The 26,184-nt window shown below is 40.9% G+C and overlaps 1 protein-coding gene across 4 annotated transcripts in view; it reads left to right on the forward strand.

Annotated features, from left to right (window-relative positions):
- The window catches only part of ZNF608 (zinc finger protein 608), a 95,077-nt gene that overhangs the window by 57,810 nt on the left and 11,083 nt on the right, over positions 1–26,184 (forward strand). For all 4 annotated transcript variants that reach the window (XM_075411014.1, XM_075411016.1, XM_075411017.1 and 1 more), the window contains exon 4: positions 25,927–26,014. In XM_075411014.1, the coding sequence (XP_075267129.1) occupies positions 25,927–26,014 (88 nt within the window). The remainder of the gene's footprint in view (positions 1–25,926; positions 26,015–26,184) is intronic.

Consider the following 26,184-nt stretch of genomic DNA (forward strand, 5'->3'; position numbering starts at 1 on the left):
AGATGCACGGTAGACACAATAACTCTTGAGCTGAACTCTTGAGAGTGGGCTGATTTATGGGCAGCTGTTGAAAGTGCTCCTAGTAAAATTATTTTTTCATCTGTGAAGTAGAGACCTGTAGTATATTAATTACTGTATACTGTTGCAATGGTAGACAGGCAAAAGCGGTGCAAGTCTTTACTACAGGTTTTTAATTTATAGATTAAAAGAAAAAGTAATGATTTTGTCATGGTACACTGCCATAAACTGAGAATCACTTGTCAGAGCTCCAGGAGATAAATAGCTGAAGGCGTTATTGACCTCAACTGCTCAGCCAGTTGATCTGTGTAAGTTACCTCCCATTTAGCAGAGGCAACAGCAGGGATTGTGTGGGCTCCCCAGTGCCAGCGAGTTCATAAACCTGCATAAGCTGGCACTAGTTTCTTTTATGTTAATTCTGTGATTGCAGGTGACCAAGGATCTGACACACATTTGTTTCTACCTTCCCTGTTTCAGGGGCTGTAGCTGGGGCAGACGTACAGGCCAGGGTAGCATCACCCGCTGCATCAAGATGTGGGCAAGCTGATCTGCTGGAGGGCTCAGTTTGCTAGAAGGATCAAGAGTTTTGTGATCAGCAATAGTGGCTTGGCACAGCGCCTTTTCAGTGCTGAGGGAGGAGGGAACTGTTCCTTGCCTCAATACCCGTTTCTGTGCTATTGTGTCTACACTGCACAGTGCTAGGAGGTTTACTGATTGTTGTAAGGCATGCTGAATTATTAAAATTGTGTCATGGAAGTTGTTTTTTAGGGAGTTCTTCTGAGAATTAGTTGCAGAAGGAGCAATTTGATTTTTGTTTTCTTTCAGTTAACAGGCCAAGCAGATGGGAAAGCAGACCTGGAGTAGTTTTGCTGGCTGGCTGCCATGATTCTGTAAATTTTGATTTGTGTGGATATATAACAGTTTTATTTTTCCCTTTTTGGAAATGTATGCCTGTAAGTCTTTGGGAAATTAATCATCGGTTTCCTGTGAAATGTGCACTTGTAAAACAAATGTTGTAGCAATGTGCCATGCAGACCCTGTGTTGTGTCAATTAGGAAGTGTGACATCAGCAAACTCCATAGGCTGTCAAAGGCTAAAGCACTTTTCAAAGCATCGTTCCTTCACAGCTCTCCAGAGAAAGGATTAGAAAATGACAGAAATTTGAACTGCAGTTCAGTACAGTTTTATTGTTTGCCTTTGCCACTCAAAAGGCACTAGGTTCGTCATTCTATCCAAATGAGATTTTTAATGCCATTTGACCTTACGCTTTTTGTATTTGAAATTAACAAGACATTAAAATTTGCAAAACCTGTATGAACAACTAAGTGTGAGTTGATCAAAACTTGCAAATCTTAAATTTAACGTTCCACAATACAACTCATGTTTCACCCTTAGTCTATCTCCCCCTCACTTCTTGCTACTCCTTGTGCCTCCAAACCAGAGCGGCCTGCAAGAAGAGTTACTTAAGCATTTATTAACAGTGGTATTGATAATGGCATAGCCACTAATTACACACCAAGAGAGCTACATTTAACAGTAAAAAATGCTAGAGATTTAAGCACATGACTGACAGCCTGGGTCATAGTTCTTTTTTTGTAGCTTTTTCCCTGGAAATTTAAAGAACTCAGATTCTCACTGTTCAGCATTTGAATCTTCGAGATCAAAGGGCCCTTCCTTCAAAGAGCTTCATGTTGTTATTTAAATGGTTAATTGGCTCTATCCTCAGTTTGACTGTGAGTATTTTAACTTTAGTAGGTTTCGGATTTTAATTATTTTCCGTTCTGTGCTTCTAATGGAGGAGGCAATTTGGGGAATGACAAGATTAATTGCAAATTTGGAAGCTAGTTACTAGTGACAAGAGCTGATAACTTTTGGGAAGGCACATACGCTATTTGAGCAATGTGTTCCGTAATGAATGATTTTGCCGCTGTAATCATCTGTCTCTTCTTTACTGGTGACTTTTTTATCTGGACTAGTTCCTCACTGACGGGTGAATGCTTCTGTATAGTGTGGACTGTGAAGTAGACACAAATTATGGGATTTGTTGAACTATTTGCCTGCAGACTTTCGGTTCACTACAGTACTCTCTGGAGAGAAGGTCGTGGCCACGAAACTCTGATCTCCAGGGAGGCAGTGCTTGAAGAGTAGTCATCTTTGGTGAATACTTTCTACTGTAATCTTCAATATTTTCTGGTATAGAAAAAGTTACAGTGCCATGATGTTTTTAGGAGACAGAACCAACATTTTGCTTCAATTACTATTCAGTCCTCGCTGAATTGGACTTCAGTTCCTCTCCTGTAAAGTCTGTTACCTTCAGCTGTCAGTGTGATGAAGAAATGGGAAAACTGCTATCCTTGTTATCCAGGAAAGGCTAAAATACTTTCACAAACAAATGTATTGCTGTATGATATCACTATCATTGAAGTAAGTAAACTGCTGTTGAAGAACATTGAAGAGCGTTATGAGACATGATTATATTTCCTGTGCTTCATGACTTGGTTGTCATTCTGCTGAAGGGGGGCTGAGGGGAAGGGAGGGGAAAAAAAAAAAGGGAAAAAAACCCTGAAAGACCCTCAGGTATGATTACAGCTCAAGTGGCTAAGCTGTATTCAGGATTAAAATGTCTTCTTGCTAAACATCAAACAAGAACCTGCAGGCCTGGGTCACAGAAACAAACAGATGAACGTGACAGTTTTCAAAATGCAACAGTTCAATTTATACGTGTAAGGGAAAGAGGCATCTGAGGAGTCTACAGAGGGGTCTTTGTATTGGTTATGTAGCACCAAGGACTGCATTAAGAACCTCTGGTGTTTTCTGATAAAGTTAGAAGTGTCTTCCCATTCACGTGTTCATTTTCTATCGGGTTTAGACCACCCAACATCACACCTAACTTGCAGCCTTTTTTTCCTGCAGTCTCTTTCCTCCCTTCCCCCAAACGTATGGTGCATGTGTGTTCCTGTTTTTGCCTTCTGTTCATGGAGGTATCCAGCTGGGAAAATATAGTGTGTACAATACTCTCTGCCTTCAACTGACATTTCTCATAAATTGCAACAGAAACACTGCTATCAGCAGCTTAATAGCAGGTAGAATACAGCTGTACATATCAAGTCACAGCAGGACACAGAAACTATGGTTACCAAATTTCCAAAGAGAAGGGATTGGGTGGGAAAGTTTTTATATAAGAATAACTGGGGGGGGGGAGAAGGTGAGAAACATTTAAAACGGATTCATTGAAAGCTGCCTTTTTGAAAAACAACCTTATAGGGGCTGACTCAGTGGCTTCAGCATTCGCTTTTTGCTGAATTGTTGTTTTAGAAGACCTCACAAGAGGTTTCTATTATAAGCAGTGCAAAAAAAGCAGTGCAACAGTCTCTGTGGTCCTTAAAAATCCTACCCTCCACACCCATTCCTTGAAATACTTTGTGAAAAATACGTAATACTTAACTGCTGTTGTAGTATAAGGTGTTTATGACAGAAAGTCCAGGTCAGCCATAGTGCATTTATGCAGGAAATACAGGTCTGGTGGAAATAGACTAGTAAACAGCATTATGTTCCTAATCATAGGATTTAATAAGTTTCCACTTTGCCTCCAGCTCTGTTTAAGCCCAAATCTTGACTGAAGAAGGTCAGCATAGGTTAGAAAACAACCTCACAGCACAGGTTAGAAAATAGATCACAATGCTGAAGTAAAATAATTGATTTAGGATTTTGTTTGTTTTATTTTTTTTGGTTGGTTTGGGGAGGGAATCAAGTCAGATGAGATCTTGTTTATCACAGGTTGGTCTGTTCTTTGTGACCGTGGCAGAAAGCACAGGAAACAGAAAACAATCTTAAGTTGTGGCCAGAGATATTCAAGTGAGATGTTAGAAAAGCATTTCTAACAGGAAGGATAATGAGGCTGTGGAGTAGGATGTCTAGCAGCTTATGGAGTCTTCTGTTAGAGGAAAATCTACACAAACATTTTTCAGGGTATATGCTGGTACTGCTTCAGAGGTGGGGGGATGGGGACTGGACAACTTCTTGAGGTTCTCTAAGCTCTATAGTTCAGTGTTTCTAAAAGCAGGATAGTTCATAATTGATTTGGTTCGTTTCTTCTCACACAGGGATTTCCTAGGAAATGAGGACACAGCGTGTCACCTTCTTTATTTTTTTTAGATTTAGAATTAGTGGAACAGCATTATTGAAATATTTAAAAATGGCAGTAACAAGGAAATTGTACTGCCTAAACCAGGGCTATATATAAATTATAGCAGATGGCTATTAATCAAGGGCTCATGGGAACCAAATATGGAACAGGGAACAACTCTCTTATGGACAGCCTAGTAATGAAGGGACCAACTTTTCAATCTATACAGCTGAAGGGAAAAGCAGGAGAGTGTGCAGGTAGTCTTTGCTCTAAAGTTACACCTGTGCTTGCCTTAAGCTTTCATTTTTCATACCAATACCTAGCTAGTAAATATCTCATAATTTTGAAGGACGCTTCTCCAGTAACCTTTGCTTTTCTGTAGCGTAATCTTTTAAAGTTGTCTTATAAGGAATGAGGGAAGGCAGTGTTATAAACATAGTACAGCATATTGAGATCCAAGAATACCATTGAGTCTGAGTGAGGCACATAAATAACACTAATCTGCCTTCTGTGAGGGCAGCTGTTGGTTTCAGTTTGGAGAGTAATAAAGATATGCTGCTCTTCTCCTTCAGTTTTTCAGCTATTTTCAGTGCAATATTTTTCTAGCAGTAAATATGTATTAGTATTGTTGTTTGTTTGTTTCTTCGAGGGGTATTGGTTGTATGCTGAGTTTCGCTTGGAGAGAATTAAAAACAAATCTCTTCAAGGTCTCAAAGATACGGCCAGGTATATTTTATTTACAGCATCTATAAGACAGTTGGCAGTCAGCCGTAAAGGCACAAAATTTCACTCTTAGTCTTTCCACTTTTCTTATTCTTTCCTCATTATTTCCTGCCATCTAGTTCTGTGTTGTTTTCCCTACAGCTGACTTTCTGTGACAGAGAAAAAGTAAAACTGAGCTTTACAACAATGTTCTCTTTGATTCATCATTCATTTGGGTTCTTTCTGCAGTCCTCCCTGACACTCCTGAAGCTTTATGGAGTCTGAAGGTCTCACAGGAATTTGTCAGTTCGTCAGCCGTATCGTTTTGTCCAAGAACAGTCTTTACCCATTTGATTATTTAACCATGAACCTTTTTGCCAGTGAACAGCTGGCTTGCAAATACATTTCTCTCTGCCTAGAATCTCTAACAGAAAGAGGATGTGTTTTCATGAACAACAAGAGAAAAACCCACACTTCTCAAGAAGTATTTTATGTAGCTAGTTTACTAATACCCCATTGAGAAACCCTTGGAAAAAGAGAGATCTTCAGCCAAGAACAGCCTAACTTTGGATTGTGCCTGCTACATTCTCTAGACAGGACAGGTGAGATGGTAGAATCCAAACAATAATTTTAAAGCAGCTTTATCTAGGAACAAATTAATCCTTTATGTCTGCAGTGGCTATCATTGTATCTGAAATCCAGGGCAATTTGGAAGGTTTTGAATGCAATGCCTTTGCTTTCAAAAACAAAGACCAAAATTGACTCAAATCTTTTTGGAAGTATTCTGCCTTGACTGCTGAGGGACTGTTAATTATGTAGGTGGGAAATCCTTTGGTGGGAAGAAATCATCATTCTGCCCTCTGAATGTTTTTTATAGTCTCCTGTCAGGCAAAGCCTCCTATCCATGGATGTCTATAGGCTCCTTTTCAGCAATTCCCGAATGTACTAGAAGTGGATATATTTAGCCCCTAAAGACAGACATATTGGAGACAAAAATAGGTTTTCATTTTTCTAAAGCAGTGGGTGTTGATCTGTGAAATTTAAAAGTACTTTAAATAAATTCAATGGCTGCTATTTTGCGTGGAATCACTGCTGAACTACCTTAAAGGCTACTGAAAGAATCACCTGCAGTCTTTTGGTTTAAGGATGTTTTACCTTTGCTTCCTGTTCTTTCAGGTGTACCAGATTTGCCTTTTGTCGTTTGTCATCTGAAATACTGAGTCATGTCTTTGCACTAGTCTATAGATGATTGAAGGTAATACATAATTTTCTTTTCAGGAAAAAAAAGAAACTTCTCGAAAGGAGTGGTTGTTAGATCAGTCACTGCTTAAGAAATATAAGTGGGCCCGTGTGAACTTCATGCGGTTCAACAAGGCCAAGTGCAAGGTCCTGCACCTGGATTGGGGCAACCCCCGTTATCAATACAGGCTGGGGGGTGAAGAGATTGAGAGCAGCCCTGAAGGAGAAGGACTTGGGAGTACTGGTGGATGAAAAGCTTAACATGACCCAGCAGTGTGCGGTCACAGCCCAGAAGGCCAGCGGTATCCTGGGTTACATCACAAGAAGGGTGTCCAGCAGGTTGAGGAAGGGGGTTCTGCCCCTCTGCTCACTCTGGTGAGACCTCACCTGGAGTCCTGTGTCCAGCCCTGGAGCCCTCAGCACAGGAAAGACACGGAGCTGTTGGAGCGGGCCCAGAGAAGGGCCACAAAAATGATCAGCAGGCTGAAACACCTCTCCTGTGAGGACAGGCTGAGAGAGTTGGGGCTGTTTAGCCTGGAGAAGAGAAGGCTGCAGGGAGACCTTATTGTGGCCTGCCAGTACTTAAAGGGGGCCTATAGGAAACAGAGGGAAAATCTTTTTAGCAAGGCCTATTGTGACAGGACAAGGTGTAATGGTTTATAACTAAGGGAGGGTAGATTTAGACTGGATATAAGGAAGGAATTTTTTACCATGAGGGTGGTGAGACACTGGAACAGATTACCCACAGAGGTAGTGGAAGCCCTATCCCTGGAAAGATTCAAGGCGAGGTTGGATAGGGCTCTGAGCAACCTGGTCGAGTAAGATGTCCCTGATCACTGCAGGGGGGGTTGGGCTGGATGACCTCTAAAGGTCCCTTCCAACCCAAAGCATTCTATGATTCTAAATTGTTTCACAAGTGTGCTTATACATTCAGGATACTATCGGTGTAAGCAAAATATTATTATTAGATAAATTAATAACTATTATTAACAGTCTTTATGAAGTTTTCAGTCAAGTCTGCATTTCTGATGGACCAAATGCAGATTTTGGTGTTCTCAGAAACAGTTCTCAGTCACTAATCAGTTTTATCAAGAGAGGGAGAAAGGGCCTTTTCAGAGGAGAGAAGCAAAAAGTAAAATGAGTTTGCAAAACTGAAGAAAGTTAGAATGGTTCTGATGAGCAACAGGGAATCTTTGCCCAAGAAGTTCTTCTGTAGCATCCCTTCAGTTTTCAAAACCTTCAAATGAAAGGGTAAAGGTAGTAGCTTTCTACCAGCCCACCAATCCTGTCAGCTGGAAAGAGACCACAAAAACCTGACTTGGGTTTCCTTTGGTGTAGCTCTTCTTTATCCTCAAGTCTTCTACCTTGGAATCTGATTCAGTTCACTAAACAGCTTTTTTATCTGCCTGTCCCCAAAAGGTTTCCTGATAAAAAGAGGCTGTTTCTAATTGTACATAGTGCATAAGGAAGATGCTAACCTAATCTGGGCTGTCAGTGATATGGTAACAGAAAAAAACCCATAGCCTCTACAAATGTTTTTCATGGACATTCATTAAAAATCTAGTTTACTGTCTTTTTTGAGTAGTCTGTTAGCTATTTTGGGTGGTTTCAGATCTTTATTAAGAAGAATGTATCAGCTCCTTTTATTAAATCTGCAGTTACCAAATCTTCACTGGTGTTCTTTGTTTCAGAAGCAAGGTGTCCCCCACCCGTGGAGTTTTTGTAGGTCATATCAACATTTCTTTCTCAAAATGGCATTTTCAGAAGCTCTTCAACAAGAACAGGAAAGGTCTTCCAGGAGAAGACATCCCCTTACCAATGGGCAAAAGTTTTGCTTTTGCTCAGTTCCCGAAAGAGACAGAAAGACCTCCATGTTCCTGTGTCTCTTATCAGTTAAAACAAATGTATGGTCTTGCCTTGATCTCTAGTACTCTTTTCTGTCTCTGTCACAGAGGAGAGTCCAGGAGAGAGAAACCCAGCCCCTCTAATCTAAGAAACTAGTTGACTAAAATACGCAAAGATTATTGGGAGAACCACTGAACACAGTGAAACTGTGAGGAGAAGGTGCCACAGCCTCGGCTGCCTTCTGAATGAGGAGAGAGCCTTCTGCCAAAGATTTGAGAAAGGCAGCCAACTGTCATTCCTTTCACACCTTCCTGAAGTGTTACAGACTTCTTGTTATGGCATCTGTTGTTACTGCATTTGGTTGTCTGCTGCTCAAGAGATGTGGTCCATCAACAGGAACCCATGGGTGGAGACATATGGAGGTCTGACCTTTTTCCCATTGGCACCCTTTCTCTGTCAGTGGTGCCTTCTTTTCCTGGTGAAATGCTCTGATTCTGTGTGATTCTACTCCATCCTTTCCTCTAAGCACCCTTAATCTGCTGGTAAATATTGCACAGAAAGTACAAAGGAGAGAAAAATAAAATACTGGTTTTGCTAATTACTTTTATAATTCATCTTCAGGTGATCTTGTGTCCTGAAACACAAAGACGATTCCTTATAAGGCAGGTAATGAGTTAAAAGATGATAAGAACTATACAGATAGTGTGGAGGACCAAGAGCAAAGGAGAAGTCTTCTCATGCAGTTGTCTCCCACCCTGTGAGAGGGTGAACATCCACCCCAGTGAACCCCCACAGTCTCTGGGGGTATAATAAAAAATACACTGGCTAAATGGAACAGTAGTCACACGTTAGGACTCAGTGAGCTAAATTTTATATGGGTTTGATACATCACACTGGCATTTCACAGAAGGGGAGGTCCACATGAGGTATGTGGATTATTCCATGTAGTATAATGATGGCTTCATTTCACTGGCTTCCTTCCTGACAGAAGCCATTAGCTGTAGTGGATTAGCTGCTATCTGGGCGGAAGTTGTTCTGACAAAGATGATCGTGTAAGGAGTGAGTTGTAGTTTTATATTAGGAGAGAGGTCAGGAAATTAATGCATCAGAGGATTTCAAGAGAGAGAACAAAACACTCCCAGAAGCCTTGCTTTTGTAGCCTGTCAGAATCAGCTTTCTTCATGTGGTCAGAGAGAAACTAAGTGACAATAAAACACGCAGTGACAAGTTGTCCTTAATCTGACTAAATATTACACATAAAGTCTTTATCAGTCTTTTCTGCTCCTGCTGTTGCAGGCATATATATTCAGACATTCAATATGTTTCCCCCTCCCTCTCTTTTGCTTCTATTCAGGGGTGGCAGAAATTTAAATTATCTGATATTTTCAGTATCATAAATAGACGATGAAGGGTTATATTAATACGAGCTGGTGACAGTTACCCTAGTTCAGACATGCCATTTCTTTCTTTTTTTCCACCGCCACTTTCACTGTATTACTCAGCACAGTTCATAGTGTAGTGGCGACTGAGTTCACAAACACTGCCATGACAAAGATGGGAAATTACAATGTTCCTTGCCAAAATTTTCAAAGAAATTGCAGGTGAGGAGTGGAAATCACAATTAGGCTCTCGGGGGTTTTTGGTCAGTGTGCGGTGTCCTCTCCAGCAAGAGTCCGCGTAACAGAATGAAGAGAAAAATTTTCCTCATGAATTCATGTGGCAAGGAAGTGAAACAAACCACACAGCTTGTACTACAAAGTTTTTATTGCTTCATAAATTTTATTGAGATAGAAATTAACCAGTTTCCTCTGTGTTTCTAACAGAGCCAGTTTGTGTTTATTGACACAGGGAAAGCTCATCTGTGTTCAAGAATAGATCTGTTTTCTGTTAGAAAAGGCTGCACTTCAGAGATATTTTTTATACTGCCATGTATTAACTTGGCATACTGTGCTTAAGAATATGTGGTTTGGGATTTCTTAATTTAACAGCAACAGTTTTTCTACCTGATGGGTTTTGTGATAAGCGGTGAAGTATTAAGAAACAGGTATCAAACTGTAAGAAAACCACTGTGAGATGCAGCACACGTGCCAAATTCAAGAAACGTTTTTATGTATTTCCAAAAATTTTTCAGCACTGCATCCACGTTAGGGCTGCTGCCATGTTTACTGAAGCATTTAAACGATGTTTTCCTGCTCATTTAGGGAAGAACATAAGCATGTGTGTGTGTGTGTTACATTGTGGCAAACATATTCAAGAATGTCTTTCATGTAAGCTGTATTATTCATTAAGAGTTTTAAGCTGCCCTAAAACATGTGGAACATACACAGCTTTATATGTGTGCTTCAATACAGGCAGGTCCATATTTGAAATGGAAGCTTAATGATCTGTGACTATCAGAAAAATGAAAATGTACAGGCAGAGCCCTTGAAACGTCACCCATTTTTTCCCTCTATTTTTACAATAATGATTGTACAAGATGGGATTTGCATCTCTGAGCAATGAGTTAAATATTTCCAAATCTCCTTGAAATCAATTTTGTGTGATCACACAGGCAGATTGAAAACCATGACTTTGAGATTTACGTTCTGTGAAAAAAATGTACGTTCCCTAAAAAGCAAAGAAGGCTGTCATTTCATGCTTCCTAACCTTCATTGTCTATTTCCCTTCAGTAGACGCAAGCCCAGCGCGCCTGCGCACAGTCTAGAGGAACAGCTTTCTGCTCTGTCGATTTTGTTTCATAAAAGCCCTGTTTTCTTTATTGCCTTTATCTATTACATCTGTAAAATTTATTTAAGCAATGACAAATTTCTCTTATGGGCCTGGAGTCTTAAAGACTAACTACTGTCAGGCTATTTGTAAAAGATTTGTTGGATATGGCTGTTCATTAAATTGCAAGGATCTGTGGGTGAGGCTAGCTGTCTGAAGCTGCTGTGAGTAGGTGGGTTATGGGCTATACTTAGTGAATATACATCATCAGAGAGACAAATGTGCTTCAGCAACCTCTTGTTTTGTTCAGCTAAAATGGGTGTTGATTTTGGAAAGCTCAGCGAAATCACTGTCGTTTTTCTAAATCAGATATCATTCATCCTACAGAGCACCCATGAAAAACAGCATTTAGGTTAAATATAGAAGCATTACTTCTCAGCTTTGTAAGCTGACAATAATAGCTTTACATTTCCCTTTAACAAAATGCTCAAGCTGAATGCAGTGCCTGTGAGTGAGAGCTAATTGACAGGACTGTAAACAGGAAGCCTTGTACACTGTGAGGGTACAGTCTGGGGTGCTGCAGTGCTTACCTTTTCACACTGCTTCGCCCCTTCTTCTCAGCCACATTTTATGTCCCTGTAGGGACAAGAAATTTGATGTTGCAGGCATTGTTGCTATTTTTAAGAAGGGAAATAAGAGAATACTCATAAGGTTAAAAACTCAAGTTACTAGTATGATGACTGTTTGATCAACAGCAGCTACATAAATAAATTAGAAGGCCTGCTGTATTTTTAATTTTTATTATACTACTCCAGCACTACTATTATTACTGCTGTTTATTCAGGTGTCCACCTAAATAACTGTGAAACTTCAGCGGAATCTGAAAACAAGCCACTTGATGGACTACAAATTATGAGTTCTTCTCGTTCTTCAGGGTGTAAATATGCTTTCAGCGGAAAGCCAGGAAGGGAGGGGAATCCTTCCTTTGAAACAAGCTTTTAGTCTGCGCTTGATCTCCTCTGGTTTTGTATGAAAAGCCACACTGGACTGAATGACAGCTGAAAAGGCAAGCCGCTGTATCAGGGGATTTAGCAGAAGGAAGCTGCTGTTCTTTCAGCTAGCGCCTTCCCAGAAGGCTCTCTGAATCTCATACCAGTTCAGTCCAATTGTGAAGTCAGTGCACTAACAAATACGCAGATGGAACAGTTTAATTGAAAGTACCTCTCACTGTCTTAGTACTGACATTCAGGTTTAGGAAAGTAAATAAATACTCACTTATGGCTATCAGTTTCTATTCTGTAATTTAAAATGAGATTACCCTTTCCTAAAAGCTGAAGTTACAATGTCAGAATCATCTAAAACTACAACTAAGTTAATTTGAAAAAAAAAAAAGAAAGAAAGAAAAAAGAGCCACTCCCTTCATTCTGTTTCTTCAGTATCTAGGGAAACTGATCTCTGGACTTCACTGCAGTTGGTTTCTGCTAGTTGATCACAAGTTCCATTCCTATCAAAACAAGTCCTTAAAAAACTGCTTTCCTTTTTTTTTTGTTCCAGTTTTAATTTTGATAAATAGGAAAAAAGACACAGAAGACTCCACCAACTGTAAAATCTAGTCATGTTACGCAATGTTGAAATTCTTACACAAAAAAAGGGTTTCTTTGCATTTGATGACAGCATGTCATGACTCTGTAAATGGTGGTAGTAAGATTTATGCATGCAGCTGAAGAGATACATAGTTGTTTAAAAATAATAGTAATAATTAAGGGTGGATGTTTTCAAACACAAGTCAGTATTCTTACATGTCAGACATGTAAGAGTCCCACTTAAATTCTCTTCAGACCTCAGCTGAATGCTTGGGAAAAATGACATCATGATTAGTTCTCAAAGTGGTTTTCCAAGATATGGATCTTGAAATACTACAGAGTAACTAAGGGAGAATGTATCTGTTAGTCCACAGTTAGCATAGCACAATTCCACAAGGGGTATTTTTAATCAAATGTGTTTTGGTCACTGGTTTTCTGATGCACAAGTGATATTATGGGATGTACCAGCATTTGTATGGTGGTCCTGTGTGATTGAAAGGCTATCATTTTTGGTATGCATGAAATTATTTTAGGAAGTCTTTCCTAGTATGTCAAGATGATGCGTCTAGCTGTTTGAATGTTACACCTTTCTTTCATACAAGTATGTGTCTGAGGGCTGATCTTTGTTACTGATGATTATTAGCAATTAGGAATGTGTTACTTCCAGGGAAAAGGCTTAGGGGCCATTGTTGTACAGCTCAGAGTCAATAAATGCTGAGCTGCTCATAATAGCCTTTCTTTCTCATTGAAGCCTTGGACTTGCCCTAACTTCATCAGAGCAGAGTGAAAAAGAATAATGTGAACAATAGGAGCCGTGGAGTTTGACTTAGGCCTAATGTGAGGAGGCTGTAAAAGCTGTCAGGGAGCTTGATTGATTGGCTCTCGCGCTGCAGTCCTCAGTGCAAAGCAATAATGTTCCTGCCTCTTGTGAGAGGGCTGGATGTGCCACCTGGGGTCAGAGCTTATCAGCCTCAGGGGCCAACATTTCAGACGAGGCCAAAGTGCAGTCAATAATTTATACAGAAACTTCTGTGTAGATTCTGGAGGAAAGCAAGCTTTATCTTGATATTGCTTGTCTGACCAAGGAAAGAATTAAGTCATATCTGAAAGTTCAGCCTCTTTTTTTTCTTTTAGTGACATGGGAAAATAGTCTTCTAATGTTGAAATACGCGTTTCTGTCATCATGTTGGTTGTACTTTAATGAAGGAGGGCATGCCTGTGATGATCCTGTGAAGGATGTTTCATTGCCAAAATAAATGTAGAGATTTTTAACTGATTATATTAGGATTCCTAGAGCCCTAAGATCTTCCTTAAATGTTATACAACACTGATCTGTCCTCAGTGTCTGAATAGTTTTGTTTCTAAACCTAGGAGGTGATTCGAAGATCCAGTAGGAAAAACCTAACAGTACCATGCATACTGTTCAGCAGGGATTCTTTATTGCGGCGCCGGGCATACGGGGGATTTCTCCTCCAAACGTGCACGCCAGACACCCTGTTGCTTCAGGTTACATACAATCACACATGTAAATATTGATTATATTTCTAGGAACTAACCAACATATGTAAATATCTTTCACGCATGTCCGTTAGCATCTTTGGGTGGTCTTCGGGAGTCCCAAGATGAAGGCCCATCCTCTTCATCACGCTGTTCACTGATTGACATTTGTCTCTGCGCAAACTCAGTTCTAGGATCACGTCCACCATGTCCTTCAGGTTGTTTTGCTTCGGTCTTGTTGCTCTCTGGGTGCCTCCTTATCTCTGTAGCTTGGTGCATTTGCCCTCCCAAGGCCGAGCTGTCTGGAGTAGAATTATTTAGGAGTCTCTTTTATCCCACAGTTATCCCAATTATTTGCTGAGAACCAAGACCACTTTTGTTTCACTTAATTATTTTGTCTAACGACTAAGTGATAGCTTGTGCCCATGTCCTTCCACTACATTCCTTAGTGAGAAAACAGGGATTAGTGTAACAGTTACATCATTAGATCACTATGCATGCAGGAACACAAGTTACAGTACTAAAGACTACTAAAAACTAGAAAATATTAAGGCTTTTTGTTATCGTTTCACATTTCTTACAATTCCCTCTATCAGAGGATCAAAGGTTGGATCAGCTCTACTGTATGAAAAAGCCAAGAGAAGCTGTAGTAGTGGCATAGACCACGTCAGGTCAGGGAAAACTAGCCAGGGTCTTACTAATAAGGGGAGAAATTGGGACAGCAGGCACAAAGGACACTTACAGGAAAATTGTCCTAGCAGTTGCTGGCAAGAGAAGAGAAGCCTAGCAGAAAGTGTACTGATTGCTAGTGGGAAATGAGTTTGCTGATAGGTTGCCTTTGCATTGCATCAGTATTGATGAACAGCTGGAATAAGCCAACTGGTTAACTAGATGTTTTACTAGTTTACCCACTTCGGAGGTAATTTAAAGCAGAGGAAAGAAAATCACGGTGAACGGCTCTGCAGAATTCTGACACATATTGAAGCTGGTTGGTTGATGAGTAGCTCACTTGTGTTCTGTTCCAGACTCCTTTGTTTTGGTAGATGCTAACAAAAACTCTTTTACCTTTCTTCTGCACAAGGAGAACACTATTAGTTATAGTTCATTAGGCTTGTTTACAAAACAGAACTGGTATCTTAAGTGTGTTACTGAAATACTTGTAACTGTTCTGGGCATCTTTTTCCCCCCTAAGACATGGGAATTTTGTAATAGGAGGGACAGCACTGCCTACTATTTTTTAAGAAAAAGAACTAGTTTGTGGGATAAGAGCTGTAAAAATTATGTAGTGTTTAGCCTTGGCAATGCATAATATTTGTTTTGTGGTTTTCGAATCTAGAAAGTGAAGTTTCAAGCATAGTTTTGTTTTTAATGTTAACTATAGCAACAACAGACTTACAATAAGGTTACTCCAAATCCTAAACTGAAACAATTATATAGGAAGAAGAGCCTCAGGTGTGTAAGGTTCTTGATCTGCTTTTGCTAGACAGAGGAAAAAGTGGAATGGTGGGCCTCACCATACTATACTTAATTGATTCCTTTTTGGTGCGTGGGTGGGAGAGGTAGAAGAGGCAGAACTCATCATCTACAGTTGCAGTATTTGTAGGACTGTAATGTACATCCCATGCTTGACTATACACCACTTTTAGCTTTACATATTTTCCTGTGAAGTTTCATGGTAGAATATTAGTGTTAAAATTTTAAAAGAGTTTACCTCCCCAGACATAAAAGATGTGTCCCTGCAAGTCCCACAAACTGAATGAAAGTAGAAGAGGTACTTGTCTCCTGTTAGCTGTAGTAAGAAATCCTGAGGGAGTTCTGCAAAAGAAATTCAAAATGGTTTTTTTTCCCTCCCCTTTGTCTTGGATGTGCCTGTCTCAGGTGTTCACTCTTTTCCCAGGCTGAGGACAATGAATTCTTCATGAAATAAGCAAAGCTTAATGCAGAGAAAGAGAGAGAGATATAAAATGCAGTTCAGTATATCTCAGTGTTTTTAGCCACTGCTTTAAATTGCTATTTTAAATTCCAATGAGTGGAATAATAGAGAAGTTACCATGTCTAGTAACTGCAGTTGGCCTTTGTAAAGAACGGCTTGTTAGGAGGCTTTATGATTTACTGAGGCCACAGCTGGCTGCCAGCAGAGCTACAGGAATGTTTTCTCTCTTGGGCCTGGTAGCTAGAGATGAAAAGGATCCAAAGCTGGCACAAAAGCAAATAAATGCTTTGACTTTAAATAAAGCATCATAATTTATAAGAGGCTCTGCTTCTCAATCCCAATGAGGTACACGGATCAGCAGCAGCTCTTTGAGGTTGAGCAGAATTGTCTGCCTGGCTTGACTGCAATTCTGGTATCTGCAGTCTACAGATTTGGAAGCATTTTCATGGTTTGGGCTTGGAATTGTTTCTTTATCTATGCTGTTTCTTTTCCACAAATTCTCTCTCTTCTGTCATCCATTCCTCTATGTTTCATTAGCTGCTCTACTGTTCGATAAATAATTGTACCACTGTTTGCACCTGGCAGCTCTTTATCATGATGTAGAACACTGGGGAACTGATCACCAAAGACACCTGAAGGTTTATAGTTGCATTTTGTCATCTGTTAGTTGCTTGGTTTTTACTCTCCAAGTGAATTGTTAGTACAGTAGCAGAGATCAGAGCTGGGACACAAACTTCTACTAATACTAGTCCTAATACTCACCTTAGAAAGAAAATCAAAAACATACGAGCTTAAGAGGTTCGGATTTTTTTGATAGACAGATACACGAACACATGCATACACAAATTTATACCAGCTTCCCTATTTCTGCAGCTGTTTCTCAACAGCCTGCTGATGAAAACAGTAGTTCTGTGGTCTGATATCTGAGATGAAGAATAGAAATGAGGCACATAATTATTAAAGGAACTCCTTGATGCTCGCCAGGGTGATAAAAAATGGTTTTGGTTTTCCCTTTTTGGTCTTACTTCTCGTATTTAAACAGTAGTGCTTTTCACTACACTCTGGTCTTGTTCTGCTTTGCTATTTACCTGCTCTTAAGGGTAACAGAGTCTGGGAGAGAAATAACTATCTGAAGAGATCCTGTAATTAATATAAACTGCAGGAAGTGAGTGTGACATATGAATTGAAAAGCCCTATATTCTGTTGCTTATCTCAGCTGACATATGGTGCTAGAGTACAAGCAAAGGCAGTGGATTGTGGGGCTTCTTTTTCTTTCCCTATGGTAGAAGGCAGAAGAGTGTCCCTGTGTTCCACAGGGCAGCAATACAGCAGCCGAAATAACACTTGTTGAGAAGCAAGTGGGAAATTCAGGGGATTTCAGAACAGCATTTCCTTCTTCTAAAATTGAGACTATGTGACATTTTTCAGTGTCAGGCTATGTGAATCACAGTTATGATTACTGAAGTAAAATAGAAAAAAATTCTGCTAGAAACAAAATACTTTATTTCTGAAACAGATTTGTTTTTTTCCAGAACACACAGATGTTAAATGGTTTTCAACTTGCATTTTTAGTGTCAGCTGAAATAAAGTAAGACTGCAGTTTTATTCTCAAGCTTCAGTAGAAGTGGTTCAGTTACTCTGGCCAAAGAAAAGTTGAGGTTTGCACAAAACCAAATCTTTAGTTGTACTCCAGAGGTCAGAAGCAGTTTGTAATAACATTAATTGCACTTTTTCCTGTAAACACTGCAAATGTGGTCTGACATTCAAGAGGTGTAACAGCAATTTATACAAAAGTTTTCCTAGTCCTGCCAACATCTAATCTCTTTGATATAAATGTGACAAGAGAAAATTATGTTGGCTGCTGTGGCTTCGTAGTTTTCAAAATCCCTGTTCTAAGTAGCTCATATTTTAGTAGAAGTATTCTGTTGTGGATAAACCTCCAAGCCATTTGGGAGCCAATGTGATGTACTGTCTGGGGCATTACCCACTTTTCACTGAGTCTTTTATTGCTCGTTTAATGAGTGTAAAATTTAGCCTTGTGTTTGATTAGGACCACTTGTTTTTATTTCAGCTCTCCAGTTATATTTAGATATTGCTTACTGGTTATTTGTTAGGCAGACTGTCTTTCGAAGAAACAGACACTGAAAAAATTATAGTGGCATTATTATAATAACTTGTAAGGGACATAAGCTCTTTGATTAAATGCTGCGCTGTTCTCCAGACCCAACCTGCCTTTAGCATTTCACTCATAGCTTTGTCTGGGGGCACTACCATTTCAGCTCACCCTCAGCAACAAGTCTTCCTAACATGAGGTTTTACTTTACACTAGAGCTGGAAAAGGATAATGTTACTATAGAGGCAAGAAAAAGAAAAGAAACCAGAGCTTATTTTAGCTGACCATTCAACTGAATATTGACCAGCTGTCTTCGTGAGAAAGAAATAGATGGTGGTGAGTAAGCTAGAATCTAGTTTTCCAAGAAGCTCAGTGATTTTCCCAAATCAATACAGCTCGTCAGGCTTCAGAACAAAGGCTGCGGGAGACGTGACAGTGATGGAAGTGGCTGTGCGTTCTTTTGTGTATTAAGCACGTGGGCTCATGGGGAATCAGGCCTTCTTCAGTTATTTCAGTGTTTATTCTTCTGTATGCTCTGGGATAAACCTCTAGATCAAGAAAACATATTACAGTTATTATTAGGTGGGATGAAAAAGTTGTTTCCTTGATGGCCCAACTCCATGGCTTCAAGAGGTGCTCTTCACTGTATAATTTGCTGCTGCTTTTCAGAATGCAAATGGGAGTACGTAATACAAGTTCAGGGAATATACGTTTTGTTTTTATATCATAAAAAGTGCAACACAGCTGTTTCAAGCTAGGGTGGTAGTTGCTACTCTGAAGGTATTATGCTGATGACTTCATAATGAAGGGGAAAAGAAAGCGCATGCCATGTGAATGAAGCATCCATGAAATTTAGGTTAACAATACTCAGGACTTACTGGAGATCACACGGATACGAACTAAGTTTGTTATGCTGTTGGAGAAGCTGCTGTAGTTTATGTGGCTAGAGTAATGCTAACCTGCTTTAGCCACCAGCCAGGGCAACATCAGGTTTTAGCCTCTCAGCCCTTTAACCTTTAAGCTTACTATGCTTTCATAAAGTGCTAAATTAACACCACAGCTAAGCATCTCAAAGGTTTATGACTGTACCAGCAGTATTTCATTATGCTTCTTTTCCATAATGCTATCCAATCTTCTCAGCTTCATTGCTATACAGTGTTTGTTGAGATAAAGTCCAGTGTCCAGGATGACTAATTGTGGATCTGTGCTTCAGATGGTTTGATTACAGGATGTGGTTAAAGTGACTTCTCAAATATTCAGAGCAGCAGTAGGGCTCTTTAAAAGAAAAAAAAAAAAAAGACTAAAAAAACCCCTCACCAACAAAACCAAAAAAACCCTACCAGTCTTGCATTTCCAGGCCACCTGACAGTCATTACATTCTCAGGCTTGCTGATGTTGATCTGTTATACGTGCACCTGCTGTAGATGTAGTTAAGTTCTTGTGCCATGCTAGACAGAGAGTGTGATTAAAGTAGTAAATAAATTGTAGGTCTACCAGATCAGTATTCAGTGTAGAAGACTTGACTTTATATGTAGAATGTTTACTGTTAATTTTAGATTACTTTCTTGATGGAAGCAATCAGGGAGAAATAAGCCATTTGCATTGCAAGTCTAATATAAACATTGTTCTGTGGTTTTTATGCCTGGATGAATTGCAGGTGTATATGTGGATCTGGGATTGATGATGATGTGGTGGATGTGAGGCAAATGAGTTATACTGCTCTTACTAAACCAATGGCAATGAAAAAGCTTGAGAGCATCCTAAAATTACAGATTTTCTTCTTGTGGCTTTTTGCACTTCATATGCTTTAGTTACTGTTAGAACAGTGATGTCAAGTAGATATATGTGGGATTAAAAAATTTGCAGTGCCAGATGCAGAATAAAATGTGTTTAATCCATGGTGGTGGTGTACTCACTGATGACACATATGCCATGGTTTGGCTATCCCAGGCATGTCTGTATTACTTGTACTTGGCAAGGCTGGGACAAAAGGCAAATGGAATTTGGTTTGCAAATAAATTTGTGGATTCATTGATCATAAAGATATGAGGAATTGATTTTGCTGTAATGTTATGTCAAGTGATGATGTGTTGCCTTCTCAATACTGAGAGCTGCATCTCAATCTTGAAAAAGTGCTGTGCCATGGGATCACTGCTACAAGAATTTGTCATATTGAACTTTTAAAGAAATAATTGTACAAAAATTACTACAAAGCATAGTATACTTTGGTAGATCTTCCTGCGGCATCAGCAAAAGTTGTCTTAAAATGATACTCAGAATCACAGAATGTTCAGGGTTGGAAGGGCCCTCTGTGGGTCAGTCCAACCCCCCTGCTGAAGCAGAGTCACCTACAGCAGGCTGCACAGGACCGCGTCCAGGCGGGTCTTGAGTATCTCCAGAGAAGGAGACTCCACAACCTCCTTGGGCAGCCTGTTCCAGGGCTCCATCACAGAATAGTCAAGGCAGTAGGTAGAACTGTTACCCAAATGGGAATTTTGAGCAAGTAGGACTCCACTTCCATTTAAACATAAGTGACTTTTGGTGACTGAAAAGCAAACAAATGACTCCTAATTTTGAAAGATCATTTAAATACTCTTCAACCGATCAGTTACAGAAGTGTTCAGAAAGACTTTGTGCAGATCTGCTTTCTCCATAATTTAGCAGGGAATTCTGGCCAGAGGGAACACCTCGTTTTACAAAAATGAAGCCGTACCCTTTCCCCCGTTCAGATAGCTGGTCTTCTGAGTTTTCTGGGAAAATAATCAACTTGAACTAAACCAGAATTTTGTAGCAGTTGCTGTGATCTGAACACCGAAGCAGCCTATGCTGTAAACATTAAGCCAGGCTTTCCAGTCTGATTATTGAGTAATGTCTACTTATATTGGGATTTGAATGTGTTTGTTTTCTAAAGCCAGTATTTTCAAAAACTGGGGCCTGCATTTAAGGTATTAATGCAATAATTTGATTCCTAACCACACAATCTCATTTTGAAAGTTTTGAATAGAAAGCATAAAAATTCTTGGCTTATGCTCATTGCAGAAAACAGAGTCAAGAAAGCCAAAGGCTTAGTATCTGTTTTAGACTACATCCTTCAGTCTTTGCTTCTTTAGCTGAAGGAACATCTGCAAGAGTGTATCCTGTTTGATTTGACTAGAGCCTTACAACCGTGATGTGGCTGCTAGAAGTGCAGTGTCAAGGCAGTCAGCATGAATGGTACTCTGGGTTGTACTGAAGATGCCCTGTGATTGTGACATTTTTTATGTCAAAATAGCACATCTGCATTTGATAGGCTGACTTTAAAAGAGCACGGCTCTTTCTTCAAGTAGCGAACAGCAAATTTAGGTAGTTCATTTCCAATTTGTGATGACGTATTTCATTTAGTTAATAGTAAATAGCCAATTTTAATTCTGGTCTTTGTTACATAGTCACTGAAAGGAAGGAAGGGAGGGTAAAGGAAAGAGAATAGATACATTGCATCCATGGAACTCATAAAACGTACTTCTTGCTGTAGATTTCTGAAAATTATTTTGTTACAAATCACTTTGGTGACATGTGACCTTTCATTCCATGATAAAATCCAAGTAGCAATTGTCACGGTTATTTTGTACAGATTATTATGTCATATCTATCAGAACTGTGTTTTACGCTCCTCTAGGCATGTGTTCGTTTTTCCTATCTGTTGTTGGGTATTTGCCATAAACGTTGTGGTTATGAAAGTGACGAGTAAAGAAAAAAGCTCGTAATAGTGCACGCACTGTGAAGGAAAACACCAAAATATGAATCTTTTCTTGCTTGTAACAGGCTAATGAAATTCCTCTTGATGTTAAAGGAGGGACTTTCACTGACAGTGGTGGGCACTGGGTAACATCGTGTATGTATCTTTGCCATACATTAAGGCTTTTGTGTATGATCCTGCCTTGGCTAATAATGGATTTCGGCAGAAAAAGTAATGATGAGTGTAGGTGAACTGCAAAAATTTGAGGTAACATAACCCCATTTTCTTGTGTTACCATTTCGTAATTCCTACACATAACATGTTCACCACTTACTGTGTCTACTCCTTAATGATAAAGAGTAGCATGGGTAGTAACTTTTGAAATTTTCATTTTCTTATTCTTGACTGCTTCAAATTAGGGTATTTGACACTGAAAACTACGGAGGATATTGCTAATTTCAGATATACTGTAACTGTGAATATTTATGTAGTTCACAAATAGAATGATAAACCAAATCAAATCAAGAAATTTACACCCTCATTTTGGGATAAGTTTTTCTCTATTACATCCAAATCTTGTGAACCATGCTCTGGTAATTGGTGATACTCTATAGTTGACACCCTTACTTGGTTGAAAAGACATTGGTGTGTAGTCTACATACGTATATTCACTGTTGTTTGATCCAACCTCATAAGAACAGGATGAGATATTTGGCCGTGTTTCCTGTACTGCAATCTTAAGAGTCTTGATACCCTGAGGTGCACTGCACTACAAGCATCTGAATTTTTCCCCCATTCTTCAGTAATCGTTACTTTAAATAGTTTAGCCTCTTGGGCTTCTTATTAAGGTGAAAATACATCTCTATATTCAGACAGTATGATACCTGTGGGTTCCTCAGACCATCTTTGCATTTTCACTCTTCTTCGGGCAATGATAAATAAATGATTGTTGCATGATGTCTAGTCTCATGTGTAGTCTAATGTTATGGGAAGTCTCATTATAGGGACTGCTTATGACTTGACACAGCTTTGCTGAGGTTTGATCCTGTATGTGATATGCTACTTACTTTGTAAGATGGGGAGAGTCCGTGGAGAGCTGTGCCCCAGCACACGCACGCTCAGAAGAGGAGGTGGAACAACTTAGAGGAGGGTTAGTGCACCTGTGACTGCATGCCCAGCGTACTTGGATGCAGTGCTCAGAGGTGAACTGAAGACTGCTGTAGTACAGTTTGTGTACTGCCTCCGACACAGAGCAGAGAAGTCCCAGTGGAGATTCTTGTTTTGAGCTTGAACTCTGTGCCAGGACAGGTATTTTGGATCAAAGAAACCTGCAATAGTACACCCTGATGGGGTGCAGCAAGAATAACCCTTTCTCTTTGGTAGTGCGTATAGCGTGGACTGCTTACTTTTCTCATCTCTGTTTCCATTTTCCAGTGCTTTGGTCTGATACGCCTCCAGTTGCATTCTTCCTTAGGGGTCAGTCCTACCTCCCATGTTACTTATATTCTCTTGACCTATTTCTGGAATAATCTTAGAAGATTAAATAAGCTACCTTCACTGCCAGTTCTGCGGAATCTTACCTGTGGCTGAGTAACGTGCTGTTCATTAGGGAAAGGAAATTTATTCCTTGCCACAGTTACTCTAACGCAGCATGGAGATTAATCTTCCTCCTACTTACATGCTGGGGTCTTGGCTAAGACTAACAAACTTAATGACATGCTAAATGTAACTGACTTTAAGGGGGGAACTTAACTTGTGTTTGCTTTTGAAGTATTGACTTTTTAAAACTGAAAGGTTATTTGAATGTCTTCTAAGAATTACTGAAATGTGTACTGATTTCAGGGTTTTTTATTACTATACCTACTCCATGCCTTCTGCTTTGCCCTCTTTTCTACTAATAGGCAACAGACCATCCCTAGGCCTGTTACATAAATTAATAAAGTGCACACAGAGATAGACAAGACTACAGACATTGAGGAAGGTGGACGCTTATTTAGGAATACACCTTAATTTAAAAAGAAAAAAAAACCCCAAAAGCTAACAATTACATTTTAACAAAAGGGTAAAGGTGAACTAGCTGGGGAAAAACGAAAGGCAGTTAATTCTCCTGTCATACTCCGTGGGAGGTTAGAAAGCCCCCCTGGCTCCGTCCGTTTCGGAGGAGGCTGGACAGACACTGGCGAATGGACAGGAGGGAGCAGCGGTGGTGCTGCAGGGAGCCGGGCTCCGTGACGGAACGGGACTTCGCGACGGCAATACGCGCCCTCCTCCTCCTCCCGCGGTCTGCCCACGCGTGTCAGCGGCCGTGGGGGCTGAGACCGGACGCGGCCGCCGCTCTCCCCGAGCCTGCACGCTCGCCTCCCGGCTCAGGCTCTGCGGAAGCCCCCGCTCCTCTCCCGGACGGGGGAGGGACGGCGGAGGCCGCAGGAGCCGTCTCCCGGCGACCGGCCTCCTCCGCCCGTTAGGCTTGCCTCTGCCCGCCTACCGCCCCGCGGGCCCCGGCCGCAGCGGCAGGTGTCGGCGCGGTGTCCCGCTCCCCGGCGGAGCCCCGCGCTGCCCGGGCCCGGGGAACGCTGCGAGGCGCGGACGGCCGCCGGCCCTCGCCACCGCGACTGGCCTCCGCCACCACCAATGGGATGGCGGCGGCGGGTGCCGCGGAGCTGGGCACGACCAATCAGAAGCTGGAGCTGAATGTGGCGCGGACCAATGGCGGCGTGGGTCGGGCGCCCCGCGGGCCGGGTGGTGACAAAGCCCCCTCAGCGGCGGCGGGAGCGGGGTGAGGTGGGTGGCCGCCTCGCTGCCGCTTCGGTCGGGGGGTTGTTCCCCTTCGAGAAGGGGCGAGGGTAAAATGCGTTTTGTTTTTTTTTCCCCGAGGCTGCCAGGTTTGCGTAAGTCATAAAAATAACGACGTAGCGATTTAACGCTCATCCCTCTAGGCGTTCGAACCCTGGCTGAGACCCTGCGTGGAAGAGCGGATGAGCTTTCATCCGTCCGACTAGTTTGCCCCATATCGTGATGGCAACTGAAAACCACACAGGGAATAGCATTCAGATCTGCCACAGAGAATTTTTAAGGAAATCCCTTCTTGCTGCTACCTTGGCTAACAGCACTTCAGATACTTCCCTGCCGTTAAACGGCCCCCGAGGAAATAAGCGGCTGGTTGCCTGTTTACTTTACCTTGGTGCAGTAGAGAGGGGTTGTTTTAGAGAAAAACTAGAGATCGCACTGGTAAGGCAAAGCAAAAAGACCGGCTGGGAACGTTCTGGTGCAGTGCCATGGGTACATCCGTTACAGAAGCGCTGCAGCCAGAACCAGGGGCGCGAGAGGAAAAACCGGTCACGAGGCTGGCGGCTGCGAGTCAGTGCCTTCACGCCGCTCATAAACTGGAAGCTTTTTGCGTCCTGGTTTGCTTTGCTAGGTAAAATGTATTTTGTGTTTCAGTGTATGGTCTAATGAGAAAAGATGGCTGGTTCAATAATACTTCCTTGTGTTTATCTGCAGAAGTTAATGAATGAAAGGGGTCATTACTCTGGCTAGTCCATAAACATGATGATAAATTACGTGAAGGAGTGTTTGAGGGCAAGCTAAAAACATTTGAATGGCATCCCCCACATCAGTTTTGTTGTTACTTGGGATATCCTCGCTGTTTTACAGGGGTGATTCAAATAAACCAAAAACAGAAGTCTCCTTCAGGTAGACAGGCAAATTTACATTTTGTAAAAGTCAGAAGTGGAAAAGCAATTAAATTATGTTTTTTTAGAGGATCCCTCGTTCTTGTATCTGTATTGCAATTCCTCTTGGCTTTACTATGTGGTTGCAATTTTATGTCTAGTCCCTTGCTTTCCACAGGAGAAAAAGCCAGGCAGATAATACCCGTTTCCATCTGTATCTGCTGAACAAAACTTGCAGTGCATATGTGTGTGTGTGTGTGTGTATTTGTGTGTTTGGATATATGCAGTTTCAAATAAATAGAAGCAGCATTATCATATTGTTCAAAGCAAAGCAGATTCTTCTCAGTCACCTACTGATTTAAACACTGTAACTGGTGCTTAGTTTATGCTGGCTGGCTGCCAAGCGAAAGCAATTATGTGCAATAATAGCAAAATTAAGAGGTGAGTGTTGCTGTTTTACAGCAGGACATGGCAAAACCCGTTTCCTTCTGTCAGCTGTATCTTGATTACACACGCAGTCACACGCTCTGTTACACACACACACATACGCGCATACACTCTTGTTCTTTGTCGTTTGCAGTCTTTCCTGTGGGTTTTAACTTGAGGTCACTGAAACCAGAAAAGAGGAAGAGTGTAGACCGCAATGTCTGAAAGCAAATGAGAATAAACCTCTCACTTTGTGGGGAAGGAGAGAAAAAATGAAAAAAGAGCAAAACAAAAAGCCTACCCCAATTATTGTTCTAACTGTGATAGTACTTTGTTTTTCTCCCACTGGCAGGTGTCCTAGTGGTAAATGTTACGTGGAGGAACAAGACTTATGTGGGAACACTGCTAGACTGCACGAAGCATGACTGGGCCCCTCCTAGGTAGGCAATCATTCTAAGCCTGTTTTTTCTCTGCTATATTTTCACTCCCAATCTCTGTCAAGAAACTCTACAGAGATTAATAAAAACCAACTGGTTATAATTGAAAACATGCACCAGTGAAACGAGTAATCCTCTGTTCTACACTGAAACGTGGGGTGGGAGGTTTTATT

Source organism: Opisthocomus hoazin, chromosome Z (assembly GCF_030867145.1).
Source record: "Opisthocomus hoazin isolate bOpiHoa1 chromosome Z, bOpiHoa1.hap1, whole genome shotgun sequence".
Lineage (NCBI taxonomy): Eukaryota > Metazoa > Chordata > Aves > Opisthocomiformes > Opisthocomidae > Opisthocomus > Opisthocomus hoazin.